The following is a 20,083-nucleotide window of genomic DNA, read 5'->3' as shown; positions in this document are numbered from 1 at the left end:
TCATTTAATAAAAAAATAAACAAATAAGTACGTAAATAGCTATGCAAATAAATAAGCAAGTAAACAACAATAAATACGTAAATAAGTAAATTAAAAATTAAAAATGTATTACGGTTGTTATTACCGTTTTTATTGTTAATAATATTACTGCTCTTTTATGTTATTTTTATTACTACTATTATTATTATTTTAATATTACTAAATACCAAACCGTTAAAAAAACCCCCGAATAAATATATGAAAATTTGATGTAAAAATAATTAAAAATGTCTAAATTAGTTACTTTAGTTAGTTAAAAAAAAATTAGTTAGTTATTAGTTAGTCAAACCATTAACTAAGACCAACTAAACTAATTTAGTCGCGACTAAGACTAATGACTAACGACTAAAATTCCCAACCTTGGTCCAAGCTCACGATCAGGCACTCGATCAGGGAATGTGTTCATCTGGGACCATTGGAGAAAAACACGATATCGCCGACATCTTTGGCCATTAACGACTGAACCTGTTCTGGGGTACCTTGCCTAGCGAGAGACACTTACGCAGTAGCAGTCCCGTCGTTTTGGAGGGTGGGTATTCGCAGAGTCTGTACCTGCATCCGTGCTGTTGAAGATCACCGCAAGCATTCAAGCCTCATTCCCCTTCCTTTGCCTCCTTGCCTCATTTTCCCACGACTCGTGTTGCTTCCCCCGCCCAATGCCTAGCGACCGGAGAATTTGCACACCACATTCCCCGGCACTGACAGCTGAACATATCAAGACACAGACACACCGCACTTCTCATGCATGCGCACGAAAGCCAAGGGCATGCGCGGCTGTGGATTATTTGCTTCTGCAGCTGTCCCCACGGATGCAAATGATCTCCATCCACAACCCTGTCCGGCTCGGAAAGGGGCTGGGGCAACAAAATATGGACAGGGGACGGACGGGCAGGTGGTGTGGTCTGTGGAGACTCTGGCCAGTGTTATTGGCCCAGCTGATTCGAGTAGAACGTCTTTGTTACCATCCCTTTTTTGAAAATATCGTGACACTGACGCCTAGATGGGCGTTCAGAAGCAAGGACATGCTGATCGGACACGAGGGGAGATGCTCGTCGATGCTCGCCAGGAAGGCTGTGGCAGAGCGCCTGAACAAGGCCAATGTTGGAAACAATATAGATCAGAAAGACAAGGAGAAGGAGGGGAAACAAGGCAGGCACGGAAGGGGCGCGACACGACGGTCCATGCACGGGCGGTTCATGTCGTAAACAACATGGGGCCCATGGCGGACCAAAGAGTCTGAATCAGGGGATCGGGGATCCAGCTAGGCAATCCGCCGTCCAGCCAGGACCTGCGCCAGGCTGATTTTTCCTCTTTTACGTACCCTCCCTAGCCAGGAAAGGACGAGCGGGCAAAAAGCAGACTATAGTTGGGCCGGTCTGCCAACCTAGCTGGCGAGGGTGGGGATCCGTCGCCCAAGCCGCCAGTGGCCCTGCGCGTCCTCACAGTCGGGTCAAAAGTCTTTACTCGCATGTTGGCTAGTACATGCAACTAAGGCGCAAGCTGGAGGAGGGAGGGGGGCGCCCGAGGCGCAAAGGCCGGACATCCCACCCTCGGCTGGCCGGCTGGCTGGCTGGCTGGCTGGCTGGCTGGTTGGCTGACCGGCGTCTCCTTCATTGGTGTCCCTTGTCCGTCCGCCTGCCAAGTTTCCGCCGTCCTGGAACCAGCACCCCACCTGAACAGGGAAAGCTTAAACCCGGCGTCCATGGGATGGGTCCCCGTCCTTGATTTGATTGCATCAGATTGATTCGTTTCCCCGAAAGCCTGGCCCCCCGCCGGGGCTTGCGCTGCGAATGGAAAAAGCGCGCGGGCTCTCGGCGCCTCCAGTTGTGATCCCGGCTTTTGTTTGTTCTAGAAGGCCGCGCTGGAAAGAACCTTTAGTGAAGATATTACCGATGTATTTGACTTTGACTAGGGTAATGATTTATCACCGGTTTGCTGGAGATTCGCTAGTGCTTCTTCAGCGGCGCGCCCCTGATCGACTTGATGAGATCGCATGAAATTGCCTGCACGTCGCAGCTCTAAACGCAGCAAAGTCGCTAAAAATGACAACATCTTGTAGGAGCGAGTAAACTGGTAGTTATTTTCATCGCTTATCGATGGTGCGTTGAATAAAACAAAAATGACGTTTATTTTCAGCACATACTTGGCGCCGCGGGTTGGCCCAAGTGGCTCGAGAAAAGCAAGGAAGCAGCCAATCAAGGACGGCGGCGCCAGCTGTGTGTTGTTGGCCACACCGCACCCTGCAGATGTAAAATGCCTTGGTATGTCGGCGGTCTACCGAACATCCAAACCATCGTGCAAACCCCTAGATCCCTAGATTGTGTGCTGCTCTGCCCCATTGTCCTCTCAACACCGACATCACGGCGACTGCAGTTCTCTCCTTCCCGCAATGTCGATTTCAACTCGACTGGGCGGCCCAGGTGAGTTTCGGCCCGGCCCGTAGGCTGCGTCAGTCCCAACTGCGGCCGCAGCCTCATCGCATCATCCATTCCCAAGCCCCTTGATATTCCCTTTCTTTTCATAGCCAGAACTGCCCATCCTCGCCGGGCAAGCGAAATGGCAGATATCAAGTTTTTTTTTAAAGAACCTTCCACCAATGCATTATCGATACCAACGTTGTTAATTACAATCTGAAACCTCCCCACAACCCGACTCCCTAGCCTTCAACCACAGTGCGGGCGACGATGTCGAGGCCGAATATGACCGCCTCCGGGATCTCGCCCGGCAGGAAGCAGCCAAGCGCGGCGAATGCTTCGACCGGGTATGTTCTAGTTTGCTTCTTGCTCGCTGCCCATCTGCTCCGCCGGCTCCCGTGCTGGACCCGTACGAGACAGGGCTCTATGGGTTGGGAACGATACCCCTAAGGTGTCGTGAAACGGCAGGAATGTAGCTTCATGTCGCTTGCTCAGACGTTAACTGGATGGTTCCGCTATCGTCCTCCTCGCCGCCCCCCTGCCCCCCTGACAGTCCCGGGATGCCTATACCAACGGGAATGGCGCCGAAGCCAAGCGCCTGTCGGACGAGGGCAAGAAGCACGGGGCCATGGTGGAGAAGTACAACAAGCAGGCCTCGGACTACATCTTCCGCGAGAACAACAGCCCCGAGCGCGTGCCCGAGGACACGATAGACCTGCACGGGCAGTTCGTCGAGGAGGGCGAGAGGATCCTGGAGGCCCGGATCCGCGACGCCAGGAATCGGGGGCAAACCCACCTCCACGTCATCGTCGGCAAGGGGAACCACAGCGCCGGCCGCGTCCAGAAGATCAAGCCCGGCGTCGAGAAGCTCTGCCGCGAGCTCCGCCTGGACTGCGCGACCGAGGACAACGAGGGCCGCATATACATCGACCTGACGGGCGCCAAGGTCGGCACGCCCCCGCCTCAGTCTGGTGGACACCATGGGCCAAGCCACGGCCAGAACCATCACCAGCAGCAGCAAAGCCACCACCAGCCGCAGCAGCATCACCAGCAACAGCAGCAGCATGATGACGACCCTATTGGAGATCTGTTTAAAAAGCTACCCTGCTGTATCGTTATGTAACGATATGATCCTTTGCGGATTGCGAATTTAACGGTTTATGAAGCGATTTACACCATGCGGGATACGTGAAGAGGCAAAAAGGTTCAAATACACACAGTAAAAAGCTCACTGCGCAACCTCGAAAGGGTGGGCAGTTTCGAAACCAGCGGCGAGTGGTTTACTTCGAATGATGGGCAGAAAAGCTGTACTGCTCAAGCTGGAGGGTGAAACAGTTGCGAAACCCTGCACGTGCCCCGGTGGCTATATGTTTACTTCCGACGCCGTCTGTCCGAAAATCGTGTGCGCATGAGGGAGGTCGAATCTGGGCTCTTGGAGCGGCATCAGGGTGTAGGTGCACTCTGCAACCATTGCACTAAACTGAAAACGAGAAGTGTGTTAGCATCTGTTGATTGTCGATGGCAAGACGCGGAAGTGGACTTATAAGGTCTGGGGCACGGCGAGGGCAGGCACAGGCAACCACGCACTCTACGGCATTATTTGATATCTTGGATTCTCACCAGGCCACAATCACCTGTCGTCTAATGCCCCGTTTGGAGTTTTGCTGCCGCACGTTAAGCACCCCAAAGATATCGCGATTTCCATCTTGGCAGTGCACTCATACAACCAAGTCTCAGATGTGTGCAACCAGATGCCTAGGTACCTACGCACGTACGTATATAAGTCGATATCCCAAATTAATGGCGACCAATGCGCCAGCGCACACAACATCATAGCAGAAGTAATATTACGCCAACGCACGCAGCAGAGAAACCTGGCACCGACGCATTCACCCCGCGCAATATATGTACAACAAGCGCACCGCACACGGTCTCCTCACGTTTGGTCTGTTAGTCTTCTTTCTTTCATGACATAAATTACAAGGACGCTTCCGCGAAGAAACCCTTAGCAGGAGGCGTGTGAGGGTAAGCAGACGGCACCACTTCTCCATACATCAGGACCACATCCGAAGAGAAGAAATGAGTTTTGCTCCAAGGCTCCTGGCCAGTAGCGAACCGCAACAGAACAAAAAGAGTTTAAGGAGGTTGATATGCATTCAAGACTACAGGAGGCACCGAGGTGTGCGTGGACAAAGCGGCAGCACGAATAGTAACATGGAAGTGTGCACACACGGGGAGGGGGACATTCAGAAAGATAGTTGATGATGCTTTTGGTCTATCGTCACAAATCTATCGTAATAAAAGCCAAGGAGGGGGCAATGCCGCCCATTCTCCGGCCATTGAGTGAGCAGCTAAGAGAATGTAACCTGGAAGGGGGTAACGTAGGCGCCATTCATCCATCCATCCTTCCACCAGCGCCCTAGCCTAGCCCGGCGGTCCGCTCAGTGGCGGCGGCGGACATACAACCGTGCCTCTCATCGCTTGCTCTGCCCCAAACGCCCGGCTATACAGGTATACAGGTGGCGCATCGCCAATCCGCCACCCCTCGAATCAGAGACGGGGCTCGAGCTCGTTACGCCTGCTTGCGGATCTCCCTGGACGCCTGCTTCAGGTTGTAATTGCACTCCTCGTAGGCCCGGCCGGCGCCGAAGCCCGTGCCGACGAACGCAGGCCATGCCCTGCGCTTGAACAGGAGCACCGAGAACACCACGCCGAAGCCGAGGCCGAGGGTCGACTTGATTAGGAGGTTCGATAGGCAGTGGTCCCACTAGGCGCCGCGTTAGCAAGTGGTGGTCGAGGATGGGCGACAGAGACGGTGCGGTGCGGGGTTCAGGGGTCCGTCGAGCGGGAGATGCCAACCCATCCATACCTTCTCGTTGAGAAGCGCCTCGCTGACGGGGCGCGAGACGGCGCTGGGGCGCCTAGGGGGAAGTGACGTCTCTGACATGGTGGCCGGCGGTTCGCTGTCGCGGGGGAATTCTCAGTCAGCTGTTCTCACACTGCAGATGTCAAAAACGCTTCAGGCCTACCTCAATTGCGCCAATCGCTCGGTTCCGGTGGTTCCTGGTGGATGGTGGTGGTGTTTGTGCGAGTTATCGGGCCGCTATGAAGTCGGGAATTGCCGTGCCGCCATGTTCGTTGGAGCTCCTGTCGGTCCACTTATGACGAAGGCGGTGTGCTGGGGATTTTGCTGCCGAGCGCGGCAGAATTTTTATTCACAACTTTCTTTGGCTAACCCCTGTCCTGCGATTCTGGGAACAGCAATTGGTCAGGTGTTTGCGAAAGGAAGAGGGAAGGAGGTAAGAAAAAAGAAAAGACAATCCTAGAAAACTGCCAACCCAGCTGACATTGAAAATTAGAAAATCAAAAAGAAAAAAGAAAAAGAAAAAGAGGGCAAAAAAGAAGGACAAAAAGAGAGCGAAACACAGGACCTGGGGGACATCCGTCCTCCACCACCCCAGACATGGAGGCCGCGTCGCTTTTGAAGCTGACCACCGCGCTGGATCAAGGCTCCTCTGAGCACATGCCCCAAAAGCTCGAGGAGCTATGGCAAGCATTGACGGGATGTGTCTCTGGCGGGTCTCACGCCACGGAGAAGGTGATCCTCAGATGGCTGCTCAAGGCCATGAACGGGCCCTCGCCCGATGCCGAGACGCTCCGCCGGTACCCCCTGACATGGGCCATCATGGGATGCGTGTTTGCACGCATTCCCCTCTTCTCGCTGGCCAAGGCTCTCGCGGACCGGCGCTTTGTTGGGATCCTCCAGCGGACGGCAAAGGATCTGTCCACGCCCTGCGCCCCAGACGCTGCCGCGCGACCAGACACAACTGCCAAGGCTCCCAAGGACTCACGGAAGCGCAAGAGATCATCCACGGCGCCTTTCGATCTCGACGCTCTCCGACACCCCAGAGGCTGTCTTGAGTCGGCCGGGCCGCTGTTTGCAGCCCTCGAAGTCCTGCTGTTCAGGGCGGCCCCGAACGACGCCAGTCCTCCCGCCAGCGAGCGAGCCGGGGCCGAGCATATCAAGGCCCTCTTCCGCGCCCCGGCCTCTGAGGCCATCGCTATCCTGTCGCCTCTGCTGGCCATCTGCGATCTTGCCATCAAGAATCAGGGCTCTATCGATGTGTTTGATGGCCAGCAGTCATGGATCCGCACTGCGACCGGGCTGTGGGAGCTGCGCCTACACAAGGCCACCGACACCCTCGAGTTCGCCATCCACACCGCCGGACCCTGCTGTCTTATGTTGTCAGAGTTGCCCAATGGCGGTAGTGCCTCTGCCTCACTAGGCCTAAACCGAGAGGTCGGCGTCGCTTGGGCTAGAGATCTTAAGCGCCTGATGACAAGAAACTTCACTATGCCTGCCAGGTCCGAGTTTCTGACCCAGAAGCGTACCGAAGTCATCGGCACCCCAGTCAGGTTGAACAATCTGCAGGCCGCAGTTCTGTCTCCGGCCATTTTTCTCCTGGTGCTGGAAACCCCAAGTGCCATTGGTGGAACGAGCGTGATTAGGGACAACAAGGAGTGGCTCGAGGCCGTGTTTGATCTCCTCGAGTCCGCTCTGCGCTCTTTGGACACCGTGGAGAGAAATACGATCGTGAAGCAACTTCTGAGAATGGCTCTGGCGCATGGCTGCACACCGTCCCTAGCCTCCCTGCAGTTCATCTGCGGGTTTTACGCTATCAACAACGAGAACGTGGACTGGGCCCTGGTGTCTGCCCTGGCAGAGTGCGACGCAGACGTTTTCCTTGCGTCCGAAAAGGGAAGAAGCCTGCTTTCTGATATCATGAAGCGTGCTCCCCACGCATCCATATCTGATGGCGTTGACCACGATTCTCTATGCTCCATGATGCTGTCACTTGCTAGCGCATCCGTGAGGGCGAGAGAGTTCCCGAGGTTCGTCAACCAGTGGTTTGACAATCTTACAGAATGCTTCGCGGCCGCCGCTTCCCTCGGGACGTCTCTTGCCAATGTATTCTGGTTCGATGTCCAAGTCACTTCGGCCATCTCGGGCTTTGTCCAGCAGGCCCTGACGACCAAGCAACTCACCAACTTGCTCGGCAACCTGGCCGAAGCCAAGAGCCCGTCGGCACAGGCCGCCCGAGTCATCGTCTTCGACGCCATCTGCCGGGGCATCACCGCCGAGGATTTTATCGACGCCGCCGCCCAGGCCTTGTTCCAAACGGTGTGGACTGATCCCATCCCGTTCAACATGGGCGAGGCGTCGGCTGCTCAGTGGAGGATCGCATCCAAAGCATTCACCTGGGGGCTGGCAGCGCGGGGAGATGGCATGGGACGCCGCGTAGTCAAGGCCTTGGGGAAGGTTCTGGGGAAGAAACGTGCGCAGACTTCGGATCCGGCCATCTTTGACGCCTTCAGGTGCGCTGCGGCGGCCTGGTCGTCGTCTTACGTCGGCGACGGGTCGACTGCCGACCCTGAATCGGCCATTCCCCTCTTTCTGGGCCGGCTGAGCCTCGAGCTTCGCGAAACAGGCCTAGACTGTAACGATTCTCTCCTCGCAATCCGTCCGGAGCCGACCCAGGATGTTGCCGCTGCCGATCCGTTCCGTCCATTCCAACTAAGCAGCATATCAGCAACCACATATATTGCCTGGGTATTGCTGTGGTTCCCCAGACTCGTATCGTACGTCTATCGGCTCCCGTCAATCACCACAGAACTGCCCTGTGTGTACTATGCTAATTCGCGCAGAATCCTCCCCGTGGCATCCGCCGACGCACCTCCCGAGTTCGTGACTGCCATGATGCAGTCCATTTGCAGCATAGATATCGCGGCTGGTGATAGCGCTCAGGCCTGTCATGATTTGTGTTCTATGGAGTTGATAAGCTCAATGAGCGCTATCCACGGCGAGAAACCACCTCGTAAGCCCCTGTCATTCACGGTGCCCATGTCGTAGCACGAAGCTGTGATGTGAGGAAAGAGCTGTTTCTAACTGGGCGTCAACTGCTACCCGTCAGTGAGGGACCTCGTCGACCCTGTCATCAACATCCTGTCTGGCTTGGACTCTAATCTAGGGGCCACGGCGGGTTTCCTTGTCAGACTACCTGGCGAATGCATATCTCGAAACGACCGTGAACGAATTGTGTCAACCTTATTCGGCCTATCACTCAAACAATCTACGTCCGCCGAGGATGGATGGGTTTTCGGGGAGAGCGCACTGGGCGCCATGGTTCAGATGATGAGGGTGAAGCCTACGCTATGTCCTGTGAGTTGACTTGATCTCTTCCCACCCCTGAACTCGTCTACGCTTATGTGGTGCGTGGCTGATAATTATGGGCAGGAGCTGAACTTCCGTGGGCTGCTTGAACTTGGCTCCCGTGTCGTCCCTGGTGTTTCCAAGCGCGAGAAGCATGATTCAGAGCGCCCCCTAGGCACTGAGGCTGTTGCTTTGAGGCTACTTGAGGAACTAGCTCGATTAACACTCGGGTAAGAAAGACCATCCAGAGCGATAAAACCTGAACGGTGCGTGAGGCCGGAAACTAAATGAGAAATAGGCAAATGACGGTCTCCAACGGCGCCAGGGAGATGGTATACGTCCGAGAGATATGGCCAGTATTGTCCGAACACATACAGAAACAGCGACAGGATGGCGGCCCTGTAGCCCTCACGCTTCTATCCGTCTTCGTCTCATCCATGAGGCAGCTTGGCCCCTCGAAGCACTTCACACAAGAGGTGACTTGCGTAGACGAGGCTACCAAGGAGCTTTGCCGCTTGGTGACGGGGGCCATGACGAAGTTCGTCGAGGCTATGGAAAAGAAGGAGAGGAAGAAGAAGGCAGAGACAGATGCGAGGTCTCTCTTTGGGCTACAGACGGCTTTATCGGCATCCGAGTCGTGCTGGGGCCCTGAACTTGAAGCATCTCTTATGCCACTGCGAGAGAAGATATCATCTGTATATCCGGCGCTCTGTCATGTCGATCCTGAACTAGGGTCTCTCCTCACACCGCTTCTCAGCGATCGTCTTGGCCTGCATCCGGCGGCCGACCAGGGTGATCCCTTCGACAAAGAGCTGAACCTCAACAGAGTGCGAGGCTTAGTCGACGCTGAAGGGGATGTGGCCAAAGCGAGCCTGCTTCGAAAGGTGACAGCACAATTGAGGCAGTCACCTACTCGGCCAGAGCAGCTGCTCACTGCCCGGCTAGCCTTGAAGCAGATGACAGGTCAGTTCTATCGGTCCTTCATAACCGGATTATGTGATCCGCGACATGTTGCAGTATCTAACAAGTGGCCTCTACAGCTACCTACCCGCCCGAAGCCGCAGCTGACCTCAGCATGGCGCAGAGCGCGCTTGCGCAGCTCCTGGTGCAGCCTGGGTCTCTGACGGACTTTGTCGACGCCGCGCGGGCAAGTCACGCGCTACTGGAAGAGAAGCCAATATCGGCCACGCAGTGGAACGTGGAGCACACGCTGGCCAGCATATGCCTGCTCTGCTCGCCCGACAACCCTGCAACCGAGGTCGTCCGGCGCTCGGCGCAGACGTTTGAGTGGCTGTGCCACCTGGCCGAGGCCGTCCTGAAGCGCCACCGCCGCCGCCTGGACGGCCACATGCACCTCCTCGTCGCCACGCTGCAGTCGCTCCTCTCGTGCCTCGTCCGCCACCCCTACGACTCGGACCGCCAGGGCTGGGCGTCCGGGGTCGCGGTGGGCGCGGCGCCGGAGAAGTATCCGCACTGGGAGAGGCACGCGCGCGTGTTTGCGCGCCTCCTGACGCTCGTCTGCGAGCCGAGCGCGGCGTCGGTCGCGCGCCCGCAGCAGGGCGCCACGCTCGACTCGGCGACGGACGCGGCCAAGCGCGTGGCCGGGCAGTACATGTACCTCGTCATCGTGGCGCTCATCAGGCTGCAGCTCGAGGGCGGCGTGCCGCACGGCGTGCGCGAGGCGCTGCTGCCCGGCGTGTATTCCATCCTTGACATCACGCCGCCGGACCTGCGCCGGGTCATGGCCGACGCCATGGACTCGAGCGGCAGGGCCATTTGGAAGGATCTTTATGAAAAGTACCGCAAGTTTGGGAAATGGAGGGGGATCTGAGGCGTTGCGTTGCGGCCCTGCTGGGATTGAATAGAGCGCACGGAGTCACAGAAGGAGCTTGTATAGAGAATCATGATCCGAGAACTGTAGTTTTACATGTCCGGCTGTATACTGTAGAAGTAGACCAGACGAAAGCCTACCTCTTTGGTAGATGGCTCATACAGACTGAGTACGGGTATATGGTGTATTCGATTATAGGTCTAATCATGCGCTTCGTAAGGAGTCGCCGGCAGCAGCAATCTCATGCAGCTTTGCGATGCATAACTACAAAGTGGAGGCCCAAAGGGCGGCAGGCAGGGTTTTCACTCCTTCTTGGGATACGTGCTAGGGTGGCCGTGCTTCTTCGCAAAGGCCTTGATGTCGCCGTGTATGGACCACTGGACAAAGAACCAGACGGCGGCGACCAGCCAGGCGCCAGCCGTGTCGACGAGCCAGTTGTTCCTCACGGAGCTGCCCAGCCCCGCGAGGCGCAGCACCCCGCCGAGCAGGCCGATGGTGACGAGGTAGCCGCCGCGCTCGAGCCCGGCGACGGCGGCGGCGGCGACCTGGTCGGGCGTCAGGCGCGGGTCGTCCTTCTCGAGCTGCAGGGTGACGTCGGGCTTGGTGCGCTGCTCGCGGTCGAAGCCCGGGCTGAGGATGGTGCCGGGCGCCACGACGTGCACGCGCACGGGGTGGTCCGGGTACAGCAGCGCCTCCTGGCACAGCGTGTCGGCCAGGCCGCGCAGCGCGTTCTTGGACGGGGTGTAGGGGCCGTAGCCGGCCAGGGCGAAGAAGGCGAGGACCGAGGCGGTGAAGACGAGGTGGCGGGCCTCCGACTTGGGGCCGGGCCCGGGCCCGCGGGAGGGGTCGTACCAGGCGCGCAGGACGGCGTGGGCCATCTCGGCGGCGCCCCAGTAGTTGACGTCCATGTTGCGGCGGGCGGCGGCGACGGCGCCGGCCGAGTCGGCCCACAGCATGGGCGACGACATGCCGGCGACGCACCACACCACGTCGGGGACCGAGCCGCCGTTCCACGCCGTCGCCTCCTCGACCACGCGCGTCGCGTAGCCGGGCTCCGACACGTCGGCTGCGATGTGGAGGAACCGCTGCGTCTGCGGGGACTTGGCCGCCGCCTTCAGCTCGCCAACCACCTCCTCGAGGCGCGCCGCGTTGCGCGCCACCACGATCACGTTGGCACCCTTCTCCGCCAGCTGGCGCGCCGCGCTCCGGCCCATGCCCTCGGAGGCGCCGGTGAGGAGGATTGTCTGTACGTTTAGTTAGCGGACTTGCTTTTGGATATAATGTCTGGGGGGGAACGAGGTGTACCTTGCCCTCAACCGGCATTTGGTTCTTCCCAAACAGCCCCATGGCGAGGACGGTTACTCCGAGGACGCTGGCAGATCCTAGAGCAATGGTAGAGGCGCTGGGGTTCCGCGCGGCCTGTAGCCAGGAATCCATCGACGCGCGCAGTTGCGGGCTGGAGAGTAGGAGGGACGACAAGAGGCACGCAACGCCGTCAGGGGTCCGCCTGTGGTTCAGGGGGCGGCAAGCTTGCTCTCAATGGTTTGCTCCCAATAGACACGTTGCACGAGGTTTGCGTCTGCAGCAGCAGCAGCCCTCAGCCTCTAGCGCTTAGGTATTATTCAGCTATTTAGGAGGAGACTGTCCGGTGGCTCTACTATCATCATTGGACCGGCACTCGGGTTGCAAGGCCTCTAGTTTACGCGCTTGAGGAGAGTCTCATATACAAGGGATTAGCAGGCCTCTAAACCGTTGCATCCGAAGTGGATACCTCATGCACATGGCGCAGACCAAGGGTCCAATGGATAAGACTGATAAGTCCAAATTTAAGGTGGGAAGTGGGGTAGCTGGTCGACAGTGAAAGAAAAAAAAAAAGCTAGAACGACAGAGACGCAACCGTCACAACTCTCAGCGACTTGAAAGGCCATCATCTCACCACCCGCGCGGGCTCAATTCTAAGGAGGTGGCTATCTCTGTACTCCCGCAACTCTCAAGGGCTGCGGCCAGTATCCGCCACCATGGGCAAAAAACGAAAGGCATCTCGTCAGCCTGTGGCGCCTTCGGGGCCCAGGGACGTGGATCCTGCCGATGCGCGCCTCCAGGTCAACTCGTATGAGGATATCGCCGATTCGGAAGAGGAGTACTTTATGAACAAGGACAAGATCCTCCTTGAAGATGGCCCCAGTGCCAAGCGGCGAAAGGCCGACAAGGAGGATGACATGTTCGAGTCCTCGGACGAGGAGGTTCTGGACGGCGACGATGACGACGACAGCGACGACGACGGCGACGACGAGGACATCGACGGGCGCCAAGAAGACGACAGCGGCGACGGCGGCGACCCTCGGGCCGACGGCGGTGAGGCGGACGATGACGACCGGGGTTATTGGGGCTCGTCAAAAAAGGAGTACTATGAGACGGATGCGCTCGAGACCGAGGCCGATGCCTTGGCCGAGGAGGCAGAAGCGAAGCGCCTGCAGCAAAAGAAGCTGGCCAGGATGTCCGAGGCCGACTTTATTTTTGACGCAGACGAATGGGGCGCGCAGGGTGGGGATGCCGACGAGGAGGACCAGGGCGGCGACGGAGTTCTCACCGAGGTGCTCAAGGACGTCGACATCACCAGCGACTTGGGCCCCGAAGAGATCTACAAGGCTCTCCAGGCCAGATACCCCGAATTCGACTTCCTGGTCGAAGAGTTCCAGCAGCTGCAGCCCCGGCTGTTGGAGTACAGGCAGGCCGCCGAGGGCAAGCCGTCCAAGTCTCTCGAGGTTGTGCAGTACTGGACGCTGGGGTGTTACGTCGCCGCGCTCGCCAGCTACTTTGCCATCCTCACCTCGCCCTCCCGGGATGGCCATGACCAGCCAAAGGCCCTCGACCCGGCAACGCTGCGCGACCACGAGATCATGGGGACATTGGTTAGCTGCCGCGAGGCGTGGTCAAGGGTCCAGAAGTTCAAGGGCCCCGGCAGGGCTGCCCGTCTCTCGAGCGATAAGCAGTCGCACGATGTGGCCGCCGATGAGCTCCTAGCGTCAGAAGATGAGAATTCAAGACGGACCCTAAAGGCACAGCCCGACGACAATGCCGGTCTCAGTAGTAAAAAGAAACGTCTCGACAAGCAAAAGCTCGCCAAAGCCAAGAAGCTGGAAGAATCGCTGGCCGACCTTTCGGAGCTCTTACCCAAGTCACAGCAGAAGAGGAAGACACAACGGAAAGCTGCCAGTGCCGGCGCTGCCGGCGCTGGAGAGGACGACAACTCGGACTTTGGCGACGAGGACACTCTGGACGCGCGCACCGCGGAGGACAAAGCTGCGCGCAAGAAGAGCCTGCGGTTCTACACGTCCCAGATTGTGCAGAAGGCCGGAAAGCGGGCCGGAGCTGGACGAGATGCAGGCGGCGATATGGACATTCCTCATCGTGAACGGTTGCGTGACCGGCAAGCGCGTCTCAACGCCGAGGCGGAACGGCGTGGCCAAAAGAGCTCCAAGCACGGCGAGGAGCTCGGCGGCGATGACGACGATGACGACGACGACCAGGAGGCGCTGGCCAACGAGGTGCGCGACGACGAGGACGGGTACTACGACATGGTGGCTCACGGGGCGCGGCAGAAGAAGGCGGACAAGGCGGCCCGGCACGAGGCGCTCCAGGCGGCCAACAAGAACGACCAGGTAGTGGAGCGCGAGGAGGTGGGCGAGGACGGCAAGAGACAGGTGACGTACCACATCCTCAAGAACAAGGGCCTGACGCCCAAGCGCAAGAAGGAGGCAAAGAACTCGCGGGTCAAGAAGCGCAAGAAGTTCGAGGAGAAGACCAAGAAGCTCAAGAGCATCCGGGCCGTCTACGGCGGGGGCGAGAGCCGCGGCGGCTACCAGGGAGAGCTCAGCGGCATCAAGACGGGGCTGGTCAAGAGTGTCAAGCTTTCGTAGCAAGGGGGGCTGTAGTCGATGCCGGGGTTGTAGTAAATATCGAGCGGGTGCATTGCTGCTGTGGTCGCCTTGCTTGCGTGAGCATAATTCTATGTGATGATTTCTTGACCCGTATAGAAAGTCTTTTTCTGTCTGTTCAAGGTGGTTTGAAGGGTACATGCAGGTGGAAAGAGCACACACATCCCAGCCCATCTCAGTGCCCACTTGGTGGGGCCCCACATCACCACCGCCAGGGATTGCCTCTAGAACACATGGCAGTCCGACCTCAGGCAAATGCTCAGCTCTTCCTTGAACACTGCCCTTGGTTCAGAGCCTGCCACTCGATCTCAATGCTGATACCACAGCCGAGCCGGGCATCCATCTAGGCGCCTGCCTCGGAAGCCTCTGGAGAGACTCCTCCCATACCGGTCGCCATCGTCCTCCTCCCGCGCAAGCCAATAATGGCCACCCCCTCCACAATGGACCTGTCGGCCATCACCTCGTCGGCCCAGGTGTTCACGTCGCCCCAGAATACGCTGCTGCAGATCCGAGCCATCCACAAGGCCCTCCATGTCGAGATCGACGATCGCGCCGCCCGCCTGCGCACCCAGGTCGGCTCCTCGTACCGCGACCTGCTAGGCACCGCCGACGCCATCGTCCGCATGCGCCGCGACATGCAGCAAGTCCAGGCCACCCTCGACCGCATGGGCGGCCGGTGCGGCCGCGCCGTCGTCGGGGCCAAGGTCGAGGGCCTGCGCCGCTTCGACTCCCCGCCCGACGCCGACGCCGACGCCGCCACGACGACGGACCGAGACCTCGCGCGATCCCGCCGGGCGAAACCCAAGCAGATGTCGGTGGCCGCGCGGACGAGGCTGCTCGACGCATGCGCCCTTAGTGCCCGCCGCGTGCTGAGGGTCGGCCTGGGCCCCGCCGGGGCGGCGGCCGGTGGCCCAGGCTCCAACGGCGACAGGCTCCTCGTGGCGGCCAAGGCGCTGCTGCTGGGGCGGCTCGTGGGCAAGAGCCTGAGCGACGCGGGCGAGGCCGTCGACCCGCAGGTCAAGGCGTCCATCGAGAGCTCGTGGAAGAGCCTGCTGGCCAGCATCGAGGCAGCGCTCGAACGCGCCAGCGAGGCCGTCGTAGACCGCGACGACGTGCTCAAGGCGCTGTGTGCCCACAGCCTCGCGCGCAACGCCGGCGCCCGCGAGGTCCTCGGCTACTTCCTGCGCGCGCGCGGTCGCGCCATGGCGGTCGCATTTGAGCTCGAAGATGACGATGACGATGAGGGCGGCGGGCGTGACGGCGGCCGTGGCGGCGGCGGGCGTGACAGGGGCCCGGCGGCCGTGCTCGACTGCCTGGGCCTGTACACGCGCACGCTGCTGGACGTGCAGGCGCTCGTGCCGGGCAGGCTGTCGGACGCTCTCAGGGGCCTGAAGAAGGCGGCCATCGTCGAGGACGAGGCGCTGCTGGGGCTCGAGAGCCTCCGGCTCGACGTCACGGCCCGCTGGTGCGGCGACGAGATCCGGTACTACAGGCCCTACATACGCCACGACGACCTGGACGGGAAGCAGGCCCGGGAGATGCTCGCGGGCTGGGCCGAAAAGGGTGGCGAGACGCTCCTCGGAGGCCTGGGGAAGACGCTGGGCCAGCTGCACGACTTCCGCTCCACCATCGAGCTGCGCACGCAGGTGCTCCAGGGCTGGATCCGCGACGGCGGCCGCGTCAGGGGGTTCGACCCCGCCGCCATGCTCGACGGGCTGCGCGGCGCCGTCAACGCGCGCCTGCTCCAGATGCTGGCCGACAAGGTGCACAAGCTCCGCCTGGTCGGGTCCGAGGTCTCGGCCACGCTCGACGGCTGGCACCAGGGGTCGACGGGCACCGGGGGTCCGGGCCTGTGGGACGACGACGACGACCATGACATGGACCTGGACCTCGCGGGCGGCGCCGCCTCGTTCACGCACGACGTGGTCTCGCGGCTGTACGGGCGCAACGACGCCGTGTCCAAGGCGGCTAACTGCTACCGGTCGTGGCACCGCGTCATCGACGACGTCGGCGACGTGGTTGGGCAGCTGAGACGCCAGCGCTGGGACAACGACGTCGATGAGGTCGAGGACGAGGAGACCATCGAGCACCGGCAGCAGCTGCTCAGCAGGGACGACCCGCAGCTGCTCCACGACCGGCTGGGCGAGTGCCTGCGCGAGGCCTTTGCCGAGCTGGACGCCGAGTTTGGCAAGCTCTGGGCGGGCGTCGAGGGCGGCGGCGGAGAGCAGGCAGTTTATTTCATCCGCGTGCTGCGCGACGTGCGCAGCCGGCTACCCGACGTCGAGAAGGCCAAGGCGCTGGGCCTGTCGCTCATCCCGGCCCTGCACGACAGGGTGGCCAGGACGGCCGCGCAGTCGCCGCTCGCCGAGTTCTCCGGCCGCGCGCTGACCCGGCGCACGGTCGCGGGGAGGGCGCTGTGGGAGGGCGCCGACCCGGACCTGCCCACGTCGCCGTCCCCCGGCGCCCTCGGCCTCCTGCGCGACCTGGCCGGGTCCATGCAGGAGTCCGGCACCGACGTCTGGAGCCCGGCCGCCGTCGCCGCGCTCAAGGCGCACCTGCGGAAGCGGCTGCGCGAGGTCTGGACCGGGGCGCTGCGCCGGACGGAGCAGCCCGAGCAAGAAGGCAAGTCGGGGGACAAGACAGACGACCCATCCAGCGACCATGACGACGGCGGCGGCGCGGAAAAGCCCGACGGCGTCGAGGAAAAGGCCAGCAGTGGCGAGGAGGAAAAGCCCGACGGCGGAGACGCGCAAGCCGAGGACGCGCCTGCTACGGAACAGGACGACGCCGGTCGGGAGGCTCCCATGTCGCTCGAGTCGCGGCGCGACCTGCTCGTGCAATGGACCTTTGACATAGCGCTCCTACGATGCAGCATGGGGGCCCCGCCCGACCCGTCGTCGCAGGACGAGCTCGAGCAGCTCGAGGAGGATGTGTACCAGCGGTCCGGGCTGGAGAGCGGCGCGGCGCGCCAGCGGCTGGCGAGGTCGGCTCAAGAATACTGGAAGCGGACGAACCTGTTGTTTGGGCTGCTGGCATGACCGGGGAGATTATGATAGTATAGAGACTAGAAGAGGATGGGCTATGATGATATAGATGAGGACATGAAAATATTGAAATAAACATGTTAAAAAAAAACCAAATCATAATCCCAAAGCCCGCCGCCGTTCTGCGACATGGCCGTCTAGACACTCGCTGTCTACTGCCTGCTTCTGCGCGCATAATACACGGCTCTACCGCCCGCATTCTATCCTCTGGCCTATCTCATCAAAGCCCGTATTCATATGCCTTTGGCGGCCTCCGTCCTGGGCTACATTGTCCATGTATATGTATACTGTTTATATTTTCTCTTCTCTCGCCACCGATCCGCAACAAGAGCTCACAGCTTGTGCCGCTTCTGCCCCGACGCGATCTTCGCGAACTCCTTCTGCGGCACGCCGCTAACGAAGCGCTCGAGGCCGGCAAACACCTCTGCCGCGTTCTGGCGCTCGAGCACGTCCATGTGCGGACGGCGGATGAGGGCCTTGATGCCGACGAGGCTGTCGCCGACCAGGTGCTCGCCGAACGAGGAGTCGATCTCGGCGAGCACCTTTTCCCGAAACTTTGCGTCGCCGCCGTCGCCTTCGCAGCCCTCAAACACCTTGTTGACGAACCCGGACGCCAGCAGCTCCGCGGCCGGGATGCGGCGGCTCATGATGAGGGCCTCGTTGGCGCGCGACACGCCCAGGCGCTGCACGAGCGCGTGGGATGCGCCGCCCTCGGTCACGAGGCCCAGGGACGAGAAGGGGGTGAGCAGGAAGGCGGACGGCGTGCAGTAGATGAAGTCGGCAAAGGCGACGAGCGCGGCCGACAGGCCCACGACGGGGCCGTTGAGCCCGACCACGAGCACCTTGGGGTGCGTGAAGAAGGCCTGGGTGACGTTGAGGTTGAAGGCCACAAAGGTCGTGAGCCACTCCCGGCGCACCTCGTCGGCCTCATCGCGCGTCTGGCCCGGCTTGGGGGCGGCGGCGGCGGGGAAGAGAGAGACGTCGGCGCCGCTTTTTTTATTTTATTTTTAGTGTCAGCAAGGTTCGTTTACATGCAATAAAAAAAGATGCGAGATACTCTTACGCTGAAAAGTAGCGGCCCTTTGCCGTCAGCAGGGTAATGTAGACCTCATCGTGGGTGGCGACCTCGCGCAGCCGCTGCGACAGGTCGTAGTAGCCCTGCTGGTTCAGCGCGTTGAGCTTCTTCTCATTGTCGATCGTGATTATGGCCAGGCGGCCTCTGTACTCGAGGGATATGACTGAGCCAGACATGGCTGTTGCCGGGGCGCGGGTTTGTGATGAATACAACGAAAGAAAAGGGGGGGCTAGAAAAGAGGAGGCTTGTGAGCCCTGCGTATTTCAGGGGCAAAGGCTACTTGGATTTAAGGATACAATGACGGGTAAGAATAAAGATGAGATCTCTAGATGGGCTTGTGATCAGGTCGGTCCTGTCAGCAGGAGTAATAGCATAAACTGGGCGGCTGGCACTCCAAGGGATGAGGAGTGCGACGGCATTGCTGGAGAGGTTGTGCCTCGGCACGAGCGCGCCCACAAGACGCCCCATACATGCGGGGGCTCCACTCCTTGCCGAGCTTACCCCAGGCTGGGGTTGAGGGCAGTGTTTATACATAGTGTGACACTGTGGGCTCACCTCACATATTGCCGATAACAATCCAGAGTGAAGGGGAGCACCTAGGAGCGATATACCACCGCTTTCCAGGAGCTCAAGCTCCGTGGTAGGGTGAGGGGTAGGTTTTTTTATATACAACGCTAAATCGTTGTTTTTCAAAATATGTATATATCTTGCCAAGATTTTGGTTGAGTTTTAGCAATAATACTGCTTCAACATGACAGGAAGTTGAGCTAGCCCAGGAAATGGGATGTAGTGCAGGTGCAAGGGGTTATGAGACGTCCCAGGCTGGAACATGGAAGACGCCCTGGTTAAATAGAGAAGATGACTTCCAGGCTGGTCATACCTGTTTGCAAATTCCGGGCGTCTTGCTCAGTCTCGTCGAAGTGATTACTCCAAACAGAATATACGTTGCGGCTCAACTTCGACCAAGCTAAACTGAGCCCCCCAAAAACACGAGTGCGTTTGGCAATATGTAGTCACGCATTGCAGGCTATGAGCTGCAGGTTAGAGAATACGCCTCATAACACACCTGTCTTCCAATGATACCGGTGCGTGAGAAGTTGCTTTCCTCGATTTGTCGACACCAGAGCCAGGTAACTCGCAGACAAGGCTCAAAACTAGCTGGCATGGCTGATATCCGTTAGAAACACACAGAAAAACCAGCCCAGACAGCCGTCCAGCCTCAAGAGCTCGGCGCCAGAGCAAGCAAACTAAACGCCCCATCCTCACCCCCAGGCATCTTCAGGACAATGTCCCGGACGACAGCCAGAGCAGCCTCGCCCAGCAGGTCACCGCCGCCGTCGTCGTCGCCACCGTCGCCGCGGCAGGCGCCCAGGTCCACGGGGCCCACGAGGTCGCCGTCGAGCTCGTACAGGCGGCCGTCGCGGGGCGACCGCACAAAGCAGATGTAGTGGTGGTCGACCGTTGCGTCGGCCGCGGCGGGGGCCTCGGTGTCGCCCGCCACGGCGGCGGCGGCGTGCGCGGCCGCCACGTC

General features: G+C 59.5%; 8 protein-coding genes across 8 annotated transcripts; 4 read left to right on the top strand and 4 right to left on the bottom strand.

The window, feature by feature from the left end:
• Nucleotides 1-184: 184 nt before the first annotated feature.
• GGTG_12890 (hypothetical protein) lies at nucleotides 185-1,063 on the bottom strand (the record flags this gene model as incomplete). The annotated part of the gene is made up of 3 exons (XM_009230792.1): nucleotides 185-282; nucleotides 542-591; nucleotides 1,002-1,063. 3 exons carry the CDS (start codon nucleotides 1,061-1,063, stop codon nucleotides 185-187), a joined length of 210 nt encoding a protein of 69 aa, XP_009229056.1.
• Nucleotides 1,064-2,315: 1,252 nt separating this feature from the next.
• On the top strand, nucleotides 2,316-4,247 carry GGTG_12889 (smr domain-containing protein). The gene is made up of 3 exons (XM_009230791.1): nucleotides 2,316-2,459; nucleotides 2,700-2,800; nucleotides 3,007-4,247. Exons 1-3 carry the CDS (start codon nucleotides 2,429-2,431, stop codon nucleotides 3,574-3,576), a joined length of 702 nt encoding a protein of 233 aa, XP_009229055.1. The 5' UTR covers nucleotides 2,316-2,428; the 3' UTR covers nucleotides 3,577-4,247.
• A 443-nt stretch (nucleotides 4,248-4,690) lies between these two features.
• On the bottom strand, nucleotides 4,691-5,569 carry GGTG_12888 (hypothetical protein). The gene is made up of 3 exons (XM_009230790.1): nucleotides 5,483-5,569; nucleotides 5,323-5,416; nucleotides 4,691-5,220 (listed from the first exon to the last, which is right to left on the bottom strand). Exons 2-3 carry the CDS (start codon nucleotides 5,398-5,400, stop codon nucleotides 5,026-5,028), a joined length of 273 nt encoding a protein of 90 aa, XP_009229054.1. The 5' UTR covers nucleotides 5,401-5,416; nucleotides 5,483-5,569; the 3' UTR covers nucleotides 4,691-5,025.
• A 142-nt stretch (nucleotides 5,570-5,711) lies between these two features.
• GGTG_12887 (hypothetical protein) lies at nucleotides 5,712-10,791 on the top strand. Its single transcript, XM_009230789.1, has 7 exons — nucleotides 5,712-5,752; nucleotides 5,813-8,093; nucleotides 8,160-8,329; nucleotides 8,426-8,673; nucleotides 8,749-8,894; nucleotides 8,963-9,627; nucleotides 9,705-10,791. The coding sequence occupies exons 2-7, from the start codon at nucleotides 5,917-5,919 to the stop codon at nucleotides 10,493-10,495; spliced, it is 4,197 nt and encodes a 1,398-aa protein (XP_009229053.1). The 5' UTR covers nucleotides 5,712-5,752; nucleotides 5,813-5,916; the 3' UTR covers nucleotides 10,496-10,791.
• On the bottom strand, nucleotides 10,661-12,183 carry GGTG_12886 (3-ketodihydrosphingosine reductase tsc10). The gene is made up of 2 exons (XM_009230788.1): nucleotides 11,801-12,183; nucleotides 10,661-11,739 (listed from the first exon to the last, which is right to left on the bottom strand). The coding sequence occupies exons 1-2, from the start codon at nucleotides 11,930-11,932 to the stop codon at nucleotides 10,798-10,800; spliced, it is 1,074 nt and encodes a 357-aa protein (XP_009229052.1). The 5' UTR covers nucleotides 11,933-12,183; the 3' UTR covers nucleotides 10,661-10,797.
• Nucleotides 12,184-12,355: 172 nt separating this feature from the next.
• On the top strand, nucleotides 12,356-14,494 carry GGTG_12885 (hypothetical protein). The gene has a single exon (XM_009230787.1). It carries the CDS (start codon nucleotides 12,514-12,516, stop codon nucleotides 14,413-14,415), a length of 1,902 nt encoding a protein of 633 aa, XP_009229051.1. The 5' UTR covers nucleotides 12,356-12,513; the 3' UTR covers nucleotides 14,416-14,494.
• Nucleotides 14,495-14,855: 361 nt separating this feature from the next.
• On the top strand, nucleotides 14,856-17,471 carry GGTG_12884 (hypothetical protein; the record flags this gene model as incomplete). The annotated part of the gene is made up of 1 exon (XM_009230786.1): nucleotides 14,856-17,471. The coding sequence occupies one exon, from the start codon at nucleotides 14,856-14,858 to the stop codon at nucleotides 17,469-17,471; it is 2,616 nt and encodes an 871-aa protein (XP_009229050.1).
• GGTG_12883 (Delta(3,5)-Delta(2,4)-dienoyl-CoA isomerase) lies at nucleotides 17,447-18,962 on the bottom strand. The gene is made up of 2 exons (XM_009230785.1): nucleotides 18,541-18,962; nucleotides 17,447-18,467 (listed from the first exon to the last, which is right to left on the bottom strand). The coding sequence occupies exons 1-2, from the start codon at nucleotides 18,726-18,728 to the stop codon at nucleotides 17,810-17,812; spliced, it is 846 nt and encodes a 281-aa protein (XP_009229049.1). The 5' UTR covers nucleotides 18,729-18,962; the 3' UTR covers nucleotides 17,447-17,809.
• Nucleotides 18,963-20,083: the final 1,121 nt, after the last annotated feature.

This window comes from Gaeumannomyces tritici (genome assembly GCF_000145635.1).
Source record: "Gaeumannomyces tritici R3-111a-1 unplaced genomic scaffold supercont2.10, whole genome shotgun sequence".
Lineage (NCBI taxonomy): Eukaryota > Fungi > Ascomycota > Sordariomycetes > Magnaporthales > Magnaporthaceae > Gaeumannomyces > Gaeumannomyces tritici.
The sequence above is the reverse complement of the archived record's forward strand: the minus strand, read 5'-3'. Positions and strand labels throughout refer to the sequence as shown.